Genomic DNA, 17,053 nt, shown 5'->3' on the forward strand with positions numbered 1-17,053 from the left:
GTGTGTGCTAGTTTCATATGTCAGGAACAAAATCCATTATTTGCACCAGGAAAATAGTAGGGAAGCAGATATGAAAACTGGACACAAATAAGCAAACTGCACAGAAAATCGTGGCCAGGATTAGGGCTTGCTTTCCCTCATTCCTCCGAAGTCCCCTTGACCACATAAACTCTCCTGAGTATCAAAATCCATATGCTCTCAGGGAGCATTGGTTTCAGGGTCCAAAGCAGGAGGATAGAAGGAAAGGAAGAAGGCAGAAGTAAAGCTCCCAGCTGAGATACTGCAAGTCACTGTGCTTCTGGCTGAAACATCCTCTTTCGTAACACTGCAGGGTATTTCTGCTGCCAAAACTACGGACAATAAAAACATGGCACATCTGGCACCAGAAAGGAAATCTGGAACCTAAGGAAAATTTTCTTTGACACTAGCCTAAGGGCATGACTTCATTATGAATCTATGCAACCTCAAGCTTGTTCAACTGGATGTGAAAAGAGGAGATCTGATCTCTGTCTATTGTGTTAATGCTCTCTAATCGCCTATAGCCATTTAATAGCTCCCTCATCACTCTTAATTCTTATTGCTCTCCGGTAGGAGTAGGTTCACCTCTAAGAATGAAAACGAAGAATGTAAGTGTCAATACACAGTCACTAAAAATTTCCCTGTCAGTTAATTTTCTCTGTCCCTTTCCCCTCCTCAACCAGCTTCTGCTGGTGCACTCAATTCCCCCCCTTCCTGAATCATGCCAAGGCAGTTCATGGGGGACATCAGAGAGCCCTACCTGCTGCTCCCATAGATGGGCTTGATAAAACACATGTACATTTCAATGACTTATTTTCAGACCTTTCAGACCTTTCAGATCTAGTTTACCTCATTGTAGCTTACAAAAGCTGCCACGATTTTATAACCACAGCTGTTGGTTTCATGCAGGACAGATCGTGTAAGACAATATGGAAGAGAGCTATGATTTTCTCAAAAGCATCTTACAGAGAACAGTTTTTTTGCACAGAGCCACAGTCTGGCGCAATGTGCAAGCCTAGATGGAGCCTTTCTGGTGGGCAGTGATCTGTCTGTCATTTCAACAGGTTTTTGATAAGGTGTTACACAGGGTGATAGATTTAAAAGTCCACCACAATGATCCTTGTAACACTTATAAGTTCCCTGTCTTTTTGCCTTTCCTCAGGCCTTAATGTGCATGAATGTTGGGAAACTGTAAGTAATAAGATGCACAGCTCAGTGGGAAACACAGCCTGGGAGGCCAGAAAAAGTAAGCAAAGTGTGTAAGTGGTACTTTATGTACCCACATATATTTTCTACAAAGCAAAAAGAAAATAGGCTTTTCCCACCACATTCCCTTATCCCTGAGGGTTCATTTTTTATTAGAAAGACACTCTAATAAGCACTCAAATCTATGTTTAAAAAGCCTCTTACTGCATTAAATCCATATCGATTAAGGAGAATTTAAACTCTTTCAATTTCTTAGGAAAAATAATAATTCTCAACATATTTGGATGGCAATGGGAAAAGATATATTACCTTTGATGTAAAACTATTTGTATTAATCTCTTATTCTGTGTTCCAGTAATCAATATTGTGTAAACTATCTACAGTGACTATATCATAACTTGGATTATTTATTAATGTGTTTATTAATATATTGTTAGAAATATAAGGTGATAAAAATGTCTTCTTTTTATTTGAATTTTTTAAATCTGGTTTTAAAAAGTCTTTACATAAATTTAACCTCTGCATATATTCAGACTGGAAGTTGTTGCAAGAGAAGTCATAATGTTAGCTGTGGGTCTAAACCAAAATAAACTTGAATTTTTTAAAACCTTGACCTGGGTCAAGACTTAGAGCTTGAACATGTTTGTGAACATATTTATATTGATAGGCAATGGTGTGTTATTGAGTTGAAGATCTATATCTAACAGAAAAGGGGAAAATTCATGCTGCACTAAACAGTTAACCGAGTACAAGTCAATTGCACAATACAACTGTACCTGTTTAATTGCAATTATGCAACCAACTATCTATATTCTAAGTTAAAAGACATGGATAAATCTATATCCTTGAAAAGAAGGAAAAAGAGAATCAATAATTGCACTGTGCCATTCCCTTTCCCAGATTTGCTGCTGAAATTGAAGAAGAATATCCATGAGTAAATAAACTTTAAGTAAGTTTCCAAAGACTGGACCTGGGTTTTACCTGGCCTATAATCAAACCAGTTAACATTTTATGGATATCATCTAGTCTAGGAAATTTTCTTGTTCATTTGCCTACCCTGAAGTACTGAAGCTGCAGAATGCTGACATCTCCTGTTGAAATATTAGGACTTCAGCATGCTGAGCACTGCACAGAATCACACAATAACTGAGTTTGGAAGGAACTCCTGGAGATTGGTCTTTCCAGGCTCTGGCTCAGGCTGGGTCAGCTGCAGCACTGCATTTACACACAACTCCAGTGCAGCAACCCAGCAGCCAAGGCCAGGGTACCAATTGGTCACAAGACAAGGACACGCAAAGAACAGAGTTTGCTGCGTTTTGTTCAGAGCACTGCAGAAACTCACAATGTTTAGTCTTACAAGAGGTTTAGTTATACTGGAGGGATCTGTTTGCCAGCATTATGAGGTTGACTGCCAACTAATGCCTGGTCCAAGCTGTGCGGAAGGGCTGCCTCGGCAACATTTACCATTTATGGTGTTTAAAGATCATTCTGGCTCACAGGCTAATAACTCAGCTGAGCTGAGGAGAATGCTTAACTCAAAAAGCTCTGTGTGAGCGCGCTCAGAGAGAAAAGCACCAGATTCCACTAAAACCTCTCAAAGCAAGACTCAAGTTCACACACAGACCTCAAGCTTGAAAAAAGTTTCACATACACAGATGTTTTTGGTGTAAACAAATCCAGCCATTACCAAATGTTAAGCTAACAATGCTATCAACTGTAAAGCTGAGATTTTATAAGGCAGAAAATTGCTATGAAGACACACATTTGTCTTTCTGTAAAGTGTCTTTGCCTCAGGCCTCGGCATAACATTTTCTGTGAGTTTTTCAAAAATTCAAAACTTGATTTATAATGGCATTAAAAGTATCAGACTTTTATATTCCTGAGACATCTAGTAACATTTCTGCTTTATTACAGATCTCAGGTTAGTATGCCATTTTGCAAACTTAGGTCATGAGAACAAGGTGTTCTAACTAGCAGTGCTATTTACATATTTACCTCCCATCACTTATTTTTGCAGTTATAATCTGTTTTTTTGTAAATGGAAGGTAAGATTTAAGAGCTGGGACAAGTTATAATCTGTATGCTGCCCTTGCATTACACAGAACTGTTAACTTAAGACTGACAATGCCCTAAACCTGCAGCAGTCAGGGTGGTTGGGAATATGCAAAGGAGACCAAGTTACACTTTATCTTGTCTGGAAATCCTTATTTTACTCTGGGCTAGGCTTCCAGCCCTCTCCTGCAGCTACATGTATGTTCCTTCTTTCCAGGGTCTTTCCTCTGCATGGGATACATCTAGGTCAGCGTTTTAACCGGGTCAGCATTTTAACCGGGTCAGCATTTTGACCTCTTTTGCCAACTCAGTTTGTTCTGCAAACAGAGCTGTTCCAGTGGAACACTGGAACAGGCTCTCCAGGGAGGTGATCACAGCACCAAACCTGTCTGAGGTAAAGAGCCATTTGGACGAGGCTCTCAGGAACACGGTGAGATTCCTGGGGTGTCCTGTGCAGGGTCAGGAGCTGGGTTCGATGATCCTGATGGGTCCCTTCCAACTCAGTATGTTCTGTGACTCTGTGGGACTGAGGTAGCACCCCACTATCAAAAGGCTGTACCAGTAAGAGTCATGATGTGGGTGAACAGCCAGAAGAGAATAGACTATTTCAGCTGAACAAGGTCTACAAGGATTATCTAGTCCAGCTGCCTGACCAGTTCAGAGCAGACCAGAAGTTAAAGCCTGTTTTTAGGGCCATTGTCCAAAAACCCCTTAAACACTGACAGGCTTGGGGCATTGATGACTTCTAAGAAGCCTGATCCAGTGTTTGAACATCCCCTCAATAGACGATTCCTAATGTCCAGCCAGAACATCTCCTGGCACAGCTTTCAACCATCCCACGAGTCTTACTGCTAGATTCCAGAGAGAAGAGAACTGCACCTCCCTACCTCCCTCTCTGCTTCCCCTCCTCAGGAGAAAGATCCATAAAGAGTGCAGGGGTCAGACACAAAATAGATGTCTGGGTTCACAGCAGATCACTTTGCAGTCAGCAGACTGAATTCCTCCCTGACAGTCTCACTGGAAGCTTCTGCAGCCAAAGTGGTGTTTGCTTTTGCCTTCAGAACTGTCTGCCTTATTAATGACTTACCCTGTTTGCAAGTTATTTACATCAAGTAATTGCTCTTTTGTCACTGACACAGACAGCAACACCATGGAAGGCCTGAGAGCCTGTACACCTACCAAATACATTTATAAGGCAGCTCAGCTTCCCACTGCTAACAAATTCCCCAGCTTTAGATGCCAGTCTGACATAGAGAACTTCAGGAAAGGTGCTTCATATATGCTAGATCAAGCCAGGTCAGCTCCACAGTGAAAGTACGCATTCTACTGAGGCAGGATTTCACCTCCACAGGTATAGTCTCAATTTTTGTGTGACTACCCAGGTAGATTTTAATTTCTTTGCACGGAGTCATGATGTATAGATATACCAGATCCATTAGAGAAAAAACTGAGCTGTGCATGAGCTGAAATGCAATGGAAGCACAGTAAGAACAGGCAGTCACATAAAGCACATATGTCCCTGAAGATACCACTGATCTAAAGAGTTACAGCCCCTTCAGCCTTTCCCTTCTCTGGCAAATCCACACTGGCAACAAAATTAGTTATTCTGTGGTAATATTAAAACAGTTCAGCTCCTCTCTTGGGTGAGCAACTAAAAGGATGCTGTACTAAGAATGCTGTTAGGGAGTCCCTCAAAGACAAATAAGACTCAAATTGAGAGATCTGAAGTCAAATTTAAAGTTAGACTAATATAAATTGGAAAAAAAGAAAAAATACAACAACATGGTATTTCTGGGTATAAGCTGGTGTCAGAAAAGTATTCTAAACCAAGACCTGTTTGGCATTTAAGTCCATAAAAGATAAGGTAGCTCTAGTAGAGCACTGCTTGTGTGTCAGATTTCCCTTCTTGGTTAATTTATATTAGCAATATCTTGAACCAAGATACTACCCTGAAAAAGAAAAAAAAAAAAGTCAGTGTATGTGGGCCAACAGTCAAGCCTTCATTAAAATGAAGCTGCAGAGAAGCACTTCCAGTAGCACTACAACTATACAAGGTTCCTACCCTCTCTTCCATTCCTCTGCTGCAAAGGAATGGTAGATGCTTCCCTTAGGCAACTTCTGGAGAGTTTTAAAAATTGAGCTAATCCTGTGAGGTAGTTTGATGGCTGACTGTTTGACTTCCCATTAGCTAATCCACATCAGCTGCTCTTGAAAACATTTTTGGGCTAATATCACAGCCCTGCTTTCAAAATTACACAGGCATATATTCAGTGAACAGGTTTTATATTATTTTGATGACTTCCACTTTTCAGCTGAAACTTAGAACACTATAGAATTTGGCAATCCAAGCTGGAACAGTCTGCCCTTTGACCAATGCAGGACTGTTCCCTACTGTTATAATAATCATCTGTTTCTGTCATTCTGGCACATAATAATTTAATTTGATCATGTGTCACAGCTGATTTAAGGGTAAGTTTTTCTATTTTATTTCTTGTCTTTTAATTTTTTTTTCTGTCAACATCTCATCTTTTAATTTCATTCATAAGAAATGTTAATGTAATTTCTGACATTTAAATTCTGCATGCATTCATCCCTCATTTTCACCCAAATTTGGTTCCCCTTTTCCTGGAAACTATTTATAATAAGAAACTGTCTTTAGAATGCATTTTTTATATTGATGGCACATCTTCTATCATTAACAGCTTTCACACATTTTGTTTCTGCCTTTCAGTTTTGGTTTCTAGCTGGCATTCTGTTCCACAGTTGGTCCAGAGGTCCTGCAAGAAAGCAATTTAGAAAAAAACAACAAAACCCCAAACTTAGAATCATTTAGCTATGGATGAACCATACAGAGTCCTGGACTGAGATCTTTGGGATACTCTTAAAAGCTTTGGAACAGAGATTTTTTGATGTTCATGACAGTTTACCTACGACTTTTCAATACAGTAACAAAACCCCCCTCCCTTTCACTTAGTGTTCTGAAACCAATTCTTACACAGGTCCAACCCAGCTACTGGTCTGGAATGCCTTTTGGACATTTAATAGGACTAGACTGGCATGTTTTGTAAAGTCATCTATAGTCATTTATGTTATGCTTGAAATAAAGCAAAATGCTTTCAAATAAGCAGTGACTTTGAAAAGTTGTCACCAGCATTTGATCAGTGTTGGCAAGCTCTGCTCTTTGCTTACCTTTGGCAGAAATATGGATCTCAGAGAAACAGAGCTGTGGTCTCTCCATGAAATCTTCAAAGAGAGGCTGCTTATTGCAGTGATAACCTTCTTTAAATGATTAATGTCTAAGAAGGGTCATTCTGAGATGGAAAGAGAAACAGCCCACAATCTGAAGAGAGCATCTCTCATGACTGCAGGAAGAGATTCCTACCTGAAAGATTTTCTTCCACCTGGTTATATTTTATAGTCCCACTCACACCAGATGGAATAGTGACAGGAACAAAACAAACTGTTTTTTCAGAAAGCATCTCCCTTTGCTGCTCTGATAAACTGGGCACAGCAGGGACTGTGACAGGCTTTCAGGTGGCTCTAATCTGCTCAGCCAGTGATCAATGAATGACTGCAGTAATCGGCTTGGAAGGGCTACAGGCTTCCCAACATAGACACTTGTGCTGGGGAGGCTGCCCTGGGAAAAAAGGCACGAACAGAAAGTGGTGGGGGAGCAAGGGGAACAGATTTGAGTCTAGGCAAATGCACTGCTGGCAGGGAAAGAGAAATGAGGTCAAGAGCCAATAAGCAGGAGCAGCACTACCTGCTGAATCGTGTTTGCTTACAAAGAGTATTAGGCCTGTATTAAAAAAGAAACAAACAAAAACCAGCAGTGTGCAGAAAACAAGCATCAGCAAAATGTGTGGCTGCAGAGCATTAGAACCCACAGAAACACTGTGGCTGCCAGCCTGCCCTGCTGCTCTCACTGCCCACACCTCATGTGCTCCATCTTAGAAACAGTCAGTGATGCAGCTGCCTGGTGCAGGGAGGCTGGAGAAGTCTCAAGGAGTGTGCAGTGGGTCAGTAATTTTGTCATTTACTGCAGACATTCTCCTAGGAGCCAAAGCAAGTGCTCTAGCTTGATACCATACCTAGAGAAAGCTGAACCAGGCATCCACCTACCCTCTGACATGCAGAGTCTGTTTGCAAAATAAAAGAAGCTTCCCACGTGCAGTGTTGATGTGGTTTGGCACACCAAAGCCCACACTCTCCCCATTTTCCCTGCAGTTCATAACAATATGTAGCACATTCAGGTATTGGAATGAATGTCAGGTAATTAAATATCCCTTTGACACATTTTTTTTCCACAGGTGGACCTGACCTATAACTCCTTGTCAGTGATTAGTTAACTGATAGACAACCACATATCAGAAGGCTTATCTCAGGAATGAGGCAGACTTGAAGAACTGTCACCACTCCTGGGAGCTGGCCTTACCTTCCAACTATACCAGTTATTATCTCCATCTGTTTTGCTTTTATAGTCTGATTGTCACAGCCTCAGCAAAACAGTAACACCAACTCACTACACATGTACATCCAGAGTCAAACAAATTTTCCTCACCTCAGGTCCTATTAATAAAAAACCTGATTACAATATTCAACTACCCTGATAAAATTACTAATAAATTAATAATAAATAACTTCATAATTTATTCATAACCTGATTCACAAATTCATAAATAAACCTGAGTATCTGTAATCCCCATCAGTATAGAATTACCATATATTTCAGGTGGCCTGAATGTACCCTGGATATCCCTGTTAAGAGCTAGTTGGTTTGTTTTTTAAGTAGGATGCCTGGTGTATTTAAAAATGGCTTGTCTGCTTATTTACATATCATAGAAAAATAAGAAAATTTTAATATGAAATGTGAAAATGTGAACACAAATATAATAGCTCGCACATACAGTAAAAAGAACAAGTCAGTCATGCATGAGTTGTTTAAAAACTTTAAACATAAGATGTGCATCAGCTCCAAAGCCTCTCAAATTTTGATTTTCTTGTGTGTAGAAAACAATGCATAAGAAAAAAAATAATTCTACATTTAGTAGAAAATGGTACAATTTCAGGAATATCTATAATTGAGTGTTTGAGTAACACTGAACCTTGTTTCTTACCCCTCAGGCTTTCATACACTAGGCCAATTGATCTAGTATTTACCCAGTGTACCCCACCCACTGGGAGGTTCAGTTAGAAATAATTCTCGTGGTAAAGTCATTTGTTAAGCTGTTTATTCCAGGGAACACTGCTCAGTCTCTGTAGTTTATCTCTACCTGTGTGTCAGCTTTGAGAAACTGCTGACAGAGGGAAGACTGCTCTCAGGGTTCAGCCTCATCTACTTAGTCCTTTACAAGGCCAAAATTAGCTTCATCTTAATTAACTTACTTTCTCCACAGACCACATAATGGATCTACCCCAATTTGTTCAGTCTTCAGATCACTTAGTTGAGTAGAGAGATCAAAAGTGATCTGAATATGGTAATTTCTCACTTTAAATCAGCAGGAGACTGATGAATTTGAATTTTAAAGACCATTGCATTTCTATATGAGTCCCATCCATATGAAATATGGGACTTCTTTTGACACAGTGACAAAAGCCTCCTACAAACAGCTAAGTACCTTCACCATTTTCCATACAAAACAAAGGAGTAATACTGAGGTTGCCCAGTGTTAGACAGAATTAATCCTGCTTAATAATAAGGAAGAAAAAGATAACCATAAATTAATCTGAGACTGATGAATTAGAGGAAAAGTTATGCCACAATTAGCTTAGCTAATTATCCAGGGCCCAATGCAAATCTTGCTGAAAATACTGGAAAAAATCCCACTTGCATTTAACTGGACTTGAAACACTACCCTTTATTGGGTAAATGGCCTTTAAAGTGTTTCCTACAATAATTTCCTTTCACAAAAACAAAGTAATAGATAGCCAAAAAGGCAAAGAATGCACAAAAGTTCATTAGAAAACATGGTATGTGGCTAGATAACACCTGTAACCTACCAGCAGGTTAAGGCAATTCAGATGTGAACTGAACAGTTTGACACTCACTATCCTTGCTGCTAACTTTTCTGAGTTATCTGTGAGCTGATTTTCATTTAGAAAAATGAAATTGAGTTTCACTGTGAAGACATGCTATTCACTCCAGGTAAAGTTTCCCCAGTGATTAGAGTAGATATGTCCCTTCATGAGATCCTTGCTACAGTAAAATAGCAAAGCCAAAAATAGAAGCAAGAAAGTGAAATGTAGACCTAGACAGAGATGTGTCCAAGGACCACAGAAGCAAGTTAAGGAAAAGCTGGATTCTGACATGGTCTGACACTGATGATACGCCAAGAACATCCATTCCTTCTTAGATTAAATATGGATTACTTCTCACATACAAAAGGAAAATATTTCTCTAACAATGAATGAACAAACTGAGCATTGCAAGAAACTTGACATCCTTAAATCATGTCAGAGACAAAAGGGACCTGGATAAAGATGGGTTACAATTCAGAAACTATTTTACAGACTTTATTCCAAAAATCAGTGTTTGGTCAGGAGAAGATTTTTGAAGTTTTCTCCCTTTCTGCACATACAACCATTTTCTGTTGTAATCTGTTTGCACAGGCCGAGCGTTTAGAGAAGCCTTAGTAGCACAGTTCACAGACTTAGAGAACTCTAATGCCAACAAGCTTTTGATAGAGGTTCTGATGGAAAAAATATACACAAACAGACAAGAGAGCTGGAAATCAGATTTTAAATTTGGTACTATTTTTTTGGCAGAAAAATCCACATTGATCTGAGTTTTGGGGAAAGTTACTGTAATCCTCATGGCAACAGGGACATAATGAGTTTCAGGGAGGAAGAAGAGAGCATAGCTAAAACTGTAAAAATATTGAACTTGTAGTTTTAAAGCCTGTCATGTATGTTCTTAGTTCCGCTCTTATTCTTCCCCCTCCCTACTCCATGACTCCTAGAAAATGGGATGCAGATGAGAGAAACTAACTCCCCATGGTGGTGGCAATGCAGAATTCTAGCCCCAGACTGTGCAGAGGGCAAGAGGAGTCCAACACAGGGCAACAGTGACTACGTGGCCTGAAACAGCTCAGCAGAGCACACAAGCCCAGGGAAAGGCTCACTTACTACTGCTCTCATGTTAGCATTGCCTGCCAGCCCTAAAATAACTCAGAAACACTCAGTAAGAGGGGACTGACCCTTTGGTTTCTGAGTTCCAGTCAAGGATCAGAAAACCCCAGGTCAAAAACAGGTCCCTTGAGGTGGACCACTCTTCATTGGCCCTTAGCTAATACAGATTAAATGCTTCAGAGAAATCATAAATTATAACTTTGAGAACAGATTATTTCAGGCTTATTTTAAATGGATGTGTTCTTGCTTCTTGCCAATATTCAGGAGGGGTGGGTGGAGAGGCAATGACTGTATTTTAAGTTTGGTGATCAATAAATTAACTCATAGGTTTACCAGAATTACTTTGTTTTTATTTTACCTTCATCATACAGACAGAATAGGGACAGGCATAGCACTGAAGAGGTGTAGACAAATACCCCAAAACACTGATAAATAGAGACAAATCTTGGGTTCCCAGGGGTCAGAGTAAATTTCTCACCAAAGTGAATGTACAAATTTTGGGCAGGTATTATTTAATCATAAACAAAAGGAATAGCTCCCTTGGCAGTTGTCACTCAGCAGTCTGTTGGACAGGCAGTGATAAACTATTATACCTTTGGGAAAAATCATTTGCAGGTGAAAAATACCAAATACAGGCTTGATTGTAGAGGGAGGGAGAGTCTGAAATATGGGGGATTGAAGAAAGAGGCAGGAGGGGATAATCTCCAGGCCATGAAAAAAACCTCTGTATAGACTGATGCCAGGGGAGACTGAAAGAAGAAAGACCATTATATTGATGGATACTACCTCACTGTTGAATTTATCCATGGAATTCTGTCCCCTCTTGTCTTCATTTTGAACTCTGGTCTTTTAGAATGTGTTTGTTGAGATTCTAATACAGAATTATGGCTTTCATGAACAAAGCAATACTGTCAAATCAGCTCTTGTCAGATTTCTGAGACAAGAGGTCACCTCGAATGCTTCCTACAATGTTCTTCTAGCACTTTCACTACCAAAATTCCACTTATTTAGAGTTATACAGTCATTTTAGCTGGTAGATGTGTGTTCAGAATTATATCTGATAAATCCTGGTAACAGAACAAGAATATTGGTCTTTGTTGTCATAACTGCAGTCCCTGGCATTGTTCTCTGCTCTGCCTTTCAGGAGAAAGAAGTAGCATTTGCCTCTTCCTGTAAGATTCTCTGATGGGTGATATTGGTGATACTGTAGTTTTTTTTTTTTTTAAGCAGTCCCAGTCCTTTGTTACACTGGTAGACCTTTTCCAGAACAGCTTCACTGCTCTGTACACCAAGCCCTTGGAAAGGTCAAAGCACTAACACCTTTTGCTGAAACATGCTTATTACTTTACACTACACTGTCCTTAAGCACTTAAATCGCACTCACCTCCAAGGCGCACCAGCTGACAAAACCTTGGAAAAAACATGGAATCCACTTACAACCACTTCTGTTAAGGATCCAAAGTTATTTTTGTTAAAAAATGTTATATGACTGTAGTAATTACGTTAGTCAGAGATATTCACCTTTGACTGTGACCTGAGCACTGCAAGATGTCTGTCCTATGTTGTTTTCAGCCAGACAGGTATAAATTCCATCATCTTCTGGTAGGGCATCTTGGACTGTCAGTTTTGCAACTCCATCTTCAAAAGTGGAATGGGCATATTGAATTGGCTGGTCTGCAGATAGAAATTAAGAGAATTGACTTAATATTTTAGCCATAAATTTCAAAAGAACTTCAGTTTTCAGTGAAACCTGGATGCCTAGCACCAGGACAGGCTATGAAAGTGCAGAGCCAAATCCCACTCTGTGCACAGCCACTGCTCTCTAGTGACTAGAACCAGCAGCATCCCAAGCACAAAACACAACATGGTTGTCAGATAAAGCTCACCATCAGATTGACTGTGTGCTACCTTGAGTAGCAGCAAAAGGAGAAAAGTTTATTTTTGATTACTCTTTGAGGGGGATAAGACAAAAAATGTATGCTTGCTTCAGACATGGTCTCCATCTTGTAATTTTCCTGGAACTACATAAAATACAGATAAAGCTAGATGTGCAAAATCTGTTGGGCATGGAGAAGCACTTGAAGTCCTCCAAGGGGTACTTTGTGGAAGACATTCCAAGAGTTAAAATCTGCAGCAAAATCTCCAATGGAGCCATTAAGCTGATTCACAGCAGCAGTCAATCTACACTACAGTATGGCCAGTAACAGAAGGGTGCAGTCTCATCTGTGGTGATGTGACTATTAAAGAAGCTCATTTTAAGAAACTGGTTCCTTGAATTGGTTTGACATGCTTAAATATTAGTATAGATGGCTTAAAGTTGTCTTGTGGTTCCAGGAACTGCCACAAGTCTCAGCCTTCCTTTCTGAAAAGCTTCTACAACCTCTTTCCCCAGTATTAAATAGTTTCCATTACTGACTCATCTTTGGTTGCTTTCCCAGTGTTTGCAATACTTAAGACAGCCTTATACCTATGCATAAACATCATGATGGAAATAGAAATGATGGTCATCTAAGAGAAGAGGATGAAACAGCAGAGAAATTGTGCAGGACTGATCTGAAGATGTCTGTCACTTGGGAGTTTGTGGTCAAAAAAGATCAAAATTTATTTCATTGCCAAAATATTTTTAAAGAACACAGCTCTGGGGTTTTTAAGAACCAGTTCTGCACTATGAGCAGGACAAATTAAATGATGGGACAATTTTTTCTCTCATCTCTGATTTTTGAAGGAAGCCAACTCAGAAGGCAGTTATTACCTGTGCACTATCTATATGCATACAGAGTTTCATTCTGAAATATAAACATATGCCAAAATCATCAATCCAGTACTTGCATGTGGTAGATGATCATCATCCTTTGCTTATAAGCCATCTGTTAAGTTAGCAAATTTCCTATTGCATGAAAAATTGGGGTGAATATTTAATCAACTACCCAGAAGAATTTTAGAATAAAATCTCTTCAACCTTTGTCACAGGTCACATATTCTTATTATTGGCACCTCTGAGCTAATTTACACTCAATCACACACAAACTGTTGGAGCTATTACATCAAATCACAGTGTTTCTGCATGTGGGAATAGCACTACATTCAAATATGTACAGGTAGAGCTAAAGCCCAAGCAAAGACTTCTGTTAGAGGACAAGGGGTGCTGGCCTGCTTTCCTAGTCTAACTATAGAATGTCTAAACTGACAGGGTCCTTGCTTGGCATCCTGACTTTGAAACTGTTAAGTGATGACAAATGATACTATGATACCATACCAGAAACATTGCATAAAAGGGATAAAATCTGCATCATGGAAAGCAGAAAAATGCCTTTACATTTTTGTTGTAAGTAACCAGATGAATAGGGCGAGTGATCTGCATGGAAAAGCAAAATGTGATAAAACATCTTTACCATGTCCTCAAATTTTTCCAGGGCTCTTTAGCACTTCAGCTCCCAACAAAACTGGCTATTTTTTAGCATTATTCAAAAAATGGTGAATTCACTTACAGACACAGCCTTTTCATTAGACCCCCAAAAAAGAACACAAGTATATCAGCCCTTAGGAATAACCTGCAGAAAGATTCTGAGTTACTTCCACAGTACTTATATTTTGATGTAATAAAAACAACTCTCCCAGTAGTGAAATGTTCCCTCTGCAGAGGCAGAACACTCAAATCTCCAGGACAGCTTGGCAGCAGGAACAATAACAAAAAATACCTTTCTGCTGGCATGTTATGCCTGAAGAAAGGAAATTTTCCCCTGGCCCATTTATTATAAGCTTTCTGCACAAAACACAAAGCTATCCTAAAACCAAACACTACTCAGAGAATTGTTATGCTAAAGTCATGGTCATATTGTTCTTAAATTCAGAAGGAAGAGGTTCAGTTAAACTTTGGGAGAAAGAAAGCCCACACAGAAAGCAATATGAATAAAAAGTTACTTAAAAAAACCTAATTCACTCCTTATTCCTGCAATTGAAAAAGAAGTTAACTAGAAAGTAGTTTAAAAAGATAAAGTAAATTGGAGTTACACACTCAAACACACAAGTGTTGTCACCGAGAGCACATTCAAAAAGCTTTTTATAAGGCCTTGGTGAGGCCAGAACTAAAACACAAGAATTTTACTTTCAGGGAAGTTGCTAGTAAATCAGTGAAAATTCAGGAAGAAACTTAAATAAAACATAGAGGGAGAACAAAAGAAGAAAAGAACCGTCTTGAAAACGTTGGGGAAAAAGCTTTAATGTTAGATTTGTAGAGAAGAATAAGAGCTTGGGTGAAATTCATAGTTCAGTCAGGTAGCTCTTATTCATGCAGTCTCTATGAATATGGAAAAACTACTCGTCCTTACAGATGGTAAGAAGTAATTACAGACAATGCAGAGCATACATCATCTATTTTTTTTTTGTCTCACTTGACCTGAAGTAGAGGTCAACCTGTCTAATGCTTAGAAAATGTTTTGAATTGGTATGTAGTCACAGCTGGTAAATATTCTTGGTATCTAAAGTGGTACTTGGATGTAACATTGCACAAGAACTTGTTGCAAGGCTTTCAGTTCTCAGGTGGTGTGGATTCCCTGGAGATTGGGAAGGCAGACTGGACACCATGCAGCCTGTTCAGTACTGAGGGATGGCCAGCCTGGAAGGGAGCACGTTCTGCTGCCTTTGTTTTGTTTTTTTTTTTTTTTTTTCTTCTTCTTTATTTCTCAAGGCAGCCTTCTTTCTGTTTATGTTTCTTATGATTGATAACTTGGTCTACACATTCATTATTTCACCAAGATATACATTATTTCCTCACTATTGTGCTCAAATTAAATCTGGTTTGTTATAACTGTCATGCTTGGAAGACAATCCGCATTTTGTATTTTCTAGTGAACTTTACACCTCCTGTTCCATGTGATTTTTATTTCTATGGAGTTCTGTAAAAGTTCTGCATTTTGAACAGTAGTGGGATTGCTCACAGCATGTTGCTTTTTCCTCTGTCCTAGCAGAGTTCAGTTGAGAATATAAAAAGGTTTATATTCCAGACATGAAGAGCAGATGATAATAAACCTTTTATTGAAACAGAATTGGTCTGCCTGCCTCCAATTATATACTGTGAATATACTGTTTTCTTCATGTGGCCAGTTGATGAAAGATCCCACCATGTCATTTTGCCAAAAGCACTGTTATGTTTGCTTGGAGTAATATTTCACCACTTTCTCCTTTATTTGATCAGGGATATAAATATGAGGAGTTTGTAATATCTAGCTAGGTGGTAGACAGAAAGGAAATGTTTGCATTCAAGTGGATATCACAACAGCCAATTTGATTCTGAAGTAAAATAATAACCCTAGGAATGTATGTGGAAGTATCAACATTAAACAACTGTTTATAATCCTTTCACATTTGTATCAAAATAGTATATAAACAGTTATGTCTCACAATCCTATGCAAGACAGAAAAGCATTAAACTATAGTGATATGTTTCAGCAACCTGGAATGAAAGTCTTGCACTTGTGTCTTCAGAGTAATATATGATGTGTCCAATTTTTATTATTATGAGAGTTTCTTGTGCTTCTGCTACGCAGAATCAACACTGCCTTTTGATTTAAGAGCAGAGTTAATGCACTGACTTCACTTACAGAACCTTAATGGTTTGAAATCCAGCTAAGTAAAAAAAACCCACCTACACTGTGGTGGGTATCACACTGTGATATTGAGCCAATTGCAGTTAGAAGCTTGGTGGCGATGTAAACATGATTATACCTGAACAGGGGCAGACATATGAATTCAGTGAGAAGAGACATCAATATAAAATAAATGACCTGAAAAGAGGCAGGGGGGCACAGTGCATCCCAGAAACATGTGGCTTATTTATCTCTAGGCTTTGTTTTTCAAGAACAGAGACAATGCTCTGATGAGAGACAACAGTGTTCTGATTAGAACATGGCTACATAAATGGAGACCATATATCTGTGTCTGATGAGCTGTAAGTCATTTGAAAATCAACCCAAAGTCAGTCCTGTGAGACAGGAAGAGGCTCTGTATGTGAAGATAACTGAGTATAACTACATCAATCAATGTCTAAGGGAGCACTAGGAGCAGGGGTACCTCGGAATATGAACATGAAATGACTGACTCAGAGTTGCTCCTGAGCTCCAAGACAATTCTTGCCCAGCCAAACAGATCCTACTCACATCTGCAAAGGAGGAACTTCAGCACAGCCTTCAGACAGAGAAACAAAATATGTCCAATGGGAGAGTGTCAGAACCTTTACTCACATGTTTTGTGTTGTAAATAAAGCACTGGCTTTTCTATTCTAGACATGGAATTATTGGGAAGGGGAACAGTCCAGGCTGTGGGAACATACCAAACTCAAGGTCACTGCTCATTTGCCCTGCCACCTTTTACAGTTAGCCCCTTTACTCTGAATAGCTAAAGGAAAACAGAGATCATGTGAAAATAATTAATTTTAAAATAATCCTGGAGCACACATCTTTATGGCAAAGCATGCTACTCTTTGTTTGTAACCACACACACAAAGATAGATAGCCTGGGAGAGTCTGAAAAGAAAATCAATTGCACTTCAGGGGTAAAGAAGGTGATCAAGAGTTAAGCTTAATAAATTTTTCTAGTGTTTTGCAGATATGGCTTTTAACTGAAAGAATCGTCAGCTGAAGCATGTAGTATC

At 39.2% G+C, this 17,053-nt stretch overlaps 1 protein-coding gene across 3 annotated transcripts in view; it reads right to left on the minus strand.

Annotated features, from left to right (window-relative positions):
• The window catches only part of MYLK (myosin light chain kinase), a 196,753-nt gene that overhangs the window by 86,536 nt on the left and 93,164 nt on the right, over positions 1-17,053 (minus strand). For all 3 annotated transcript variants that reach the window (XM_062498729.1, XM_062498730.1, XM_062498731.1), the window contains exon 11: positions 11,926-12,078. In XM_062498729.1, the coding sequence (XP_062354713.1) occupies positions 11,926-12,078 (153 nt within the window). The remainder of the gene's footprint in view (positions 1-11,925; positions 12,079-17,053) is intronic.

The sequence above is a fragment of the Cinclus cinclus genome, chromosome 9 (assembly GCF_963662255.1).
Source record: "Cinclus cinclus chromosome 9, bCinCin1.1, whole genome shotgun sequence".
Classification (NCBI taxonomy): domain Eukaryota; kingdom Metazoa; phylum Chordata; class Aves; order Passeriformes; family Cinclidae; genus Cinclus; species Cinclus cinclus.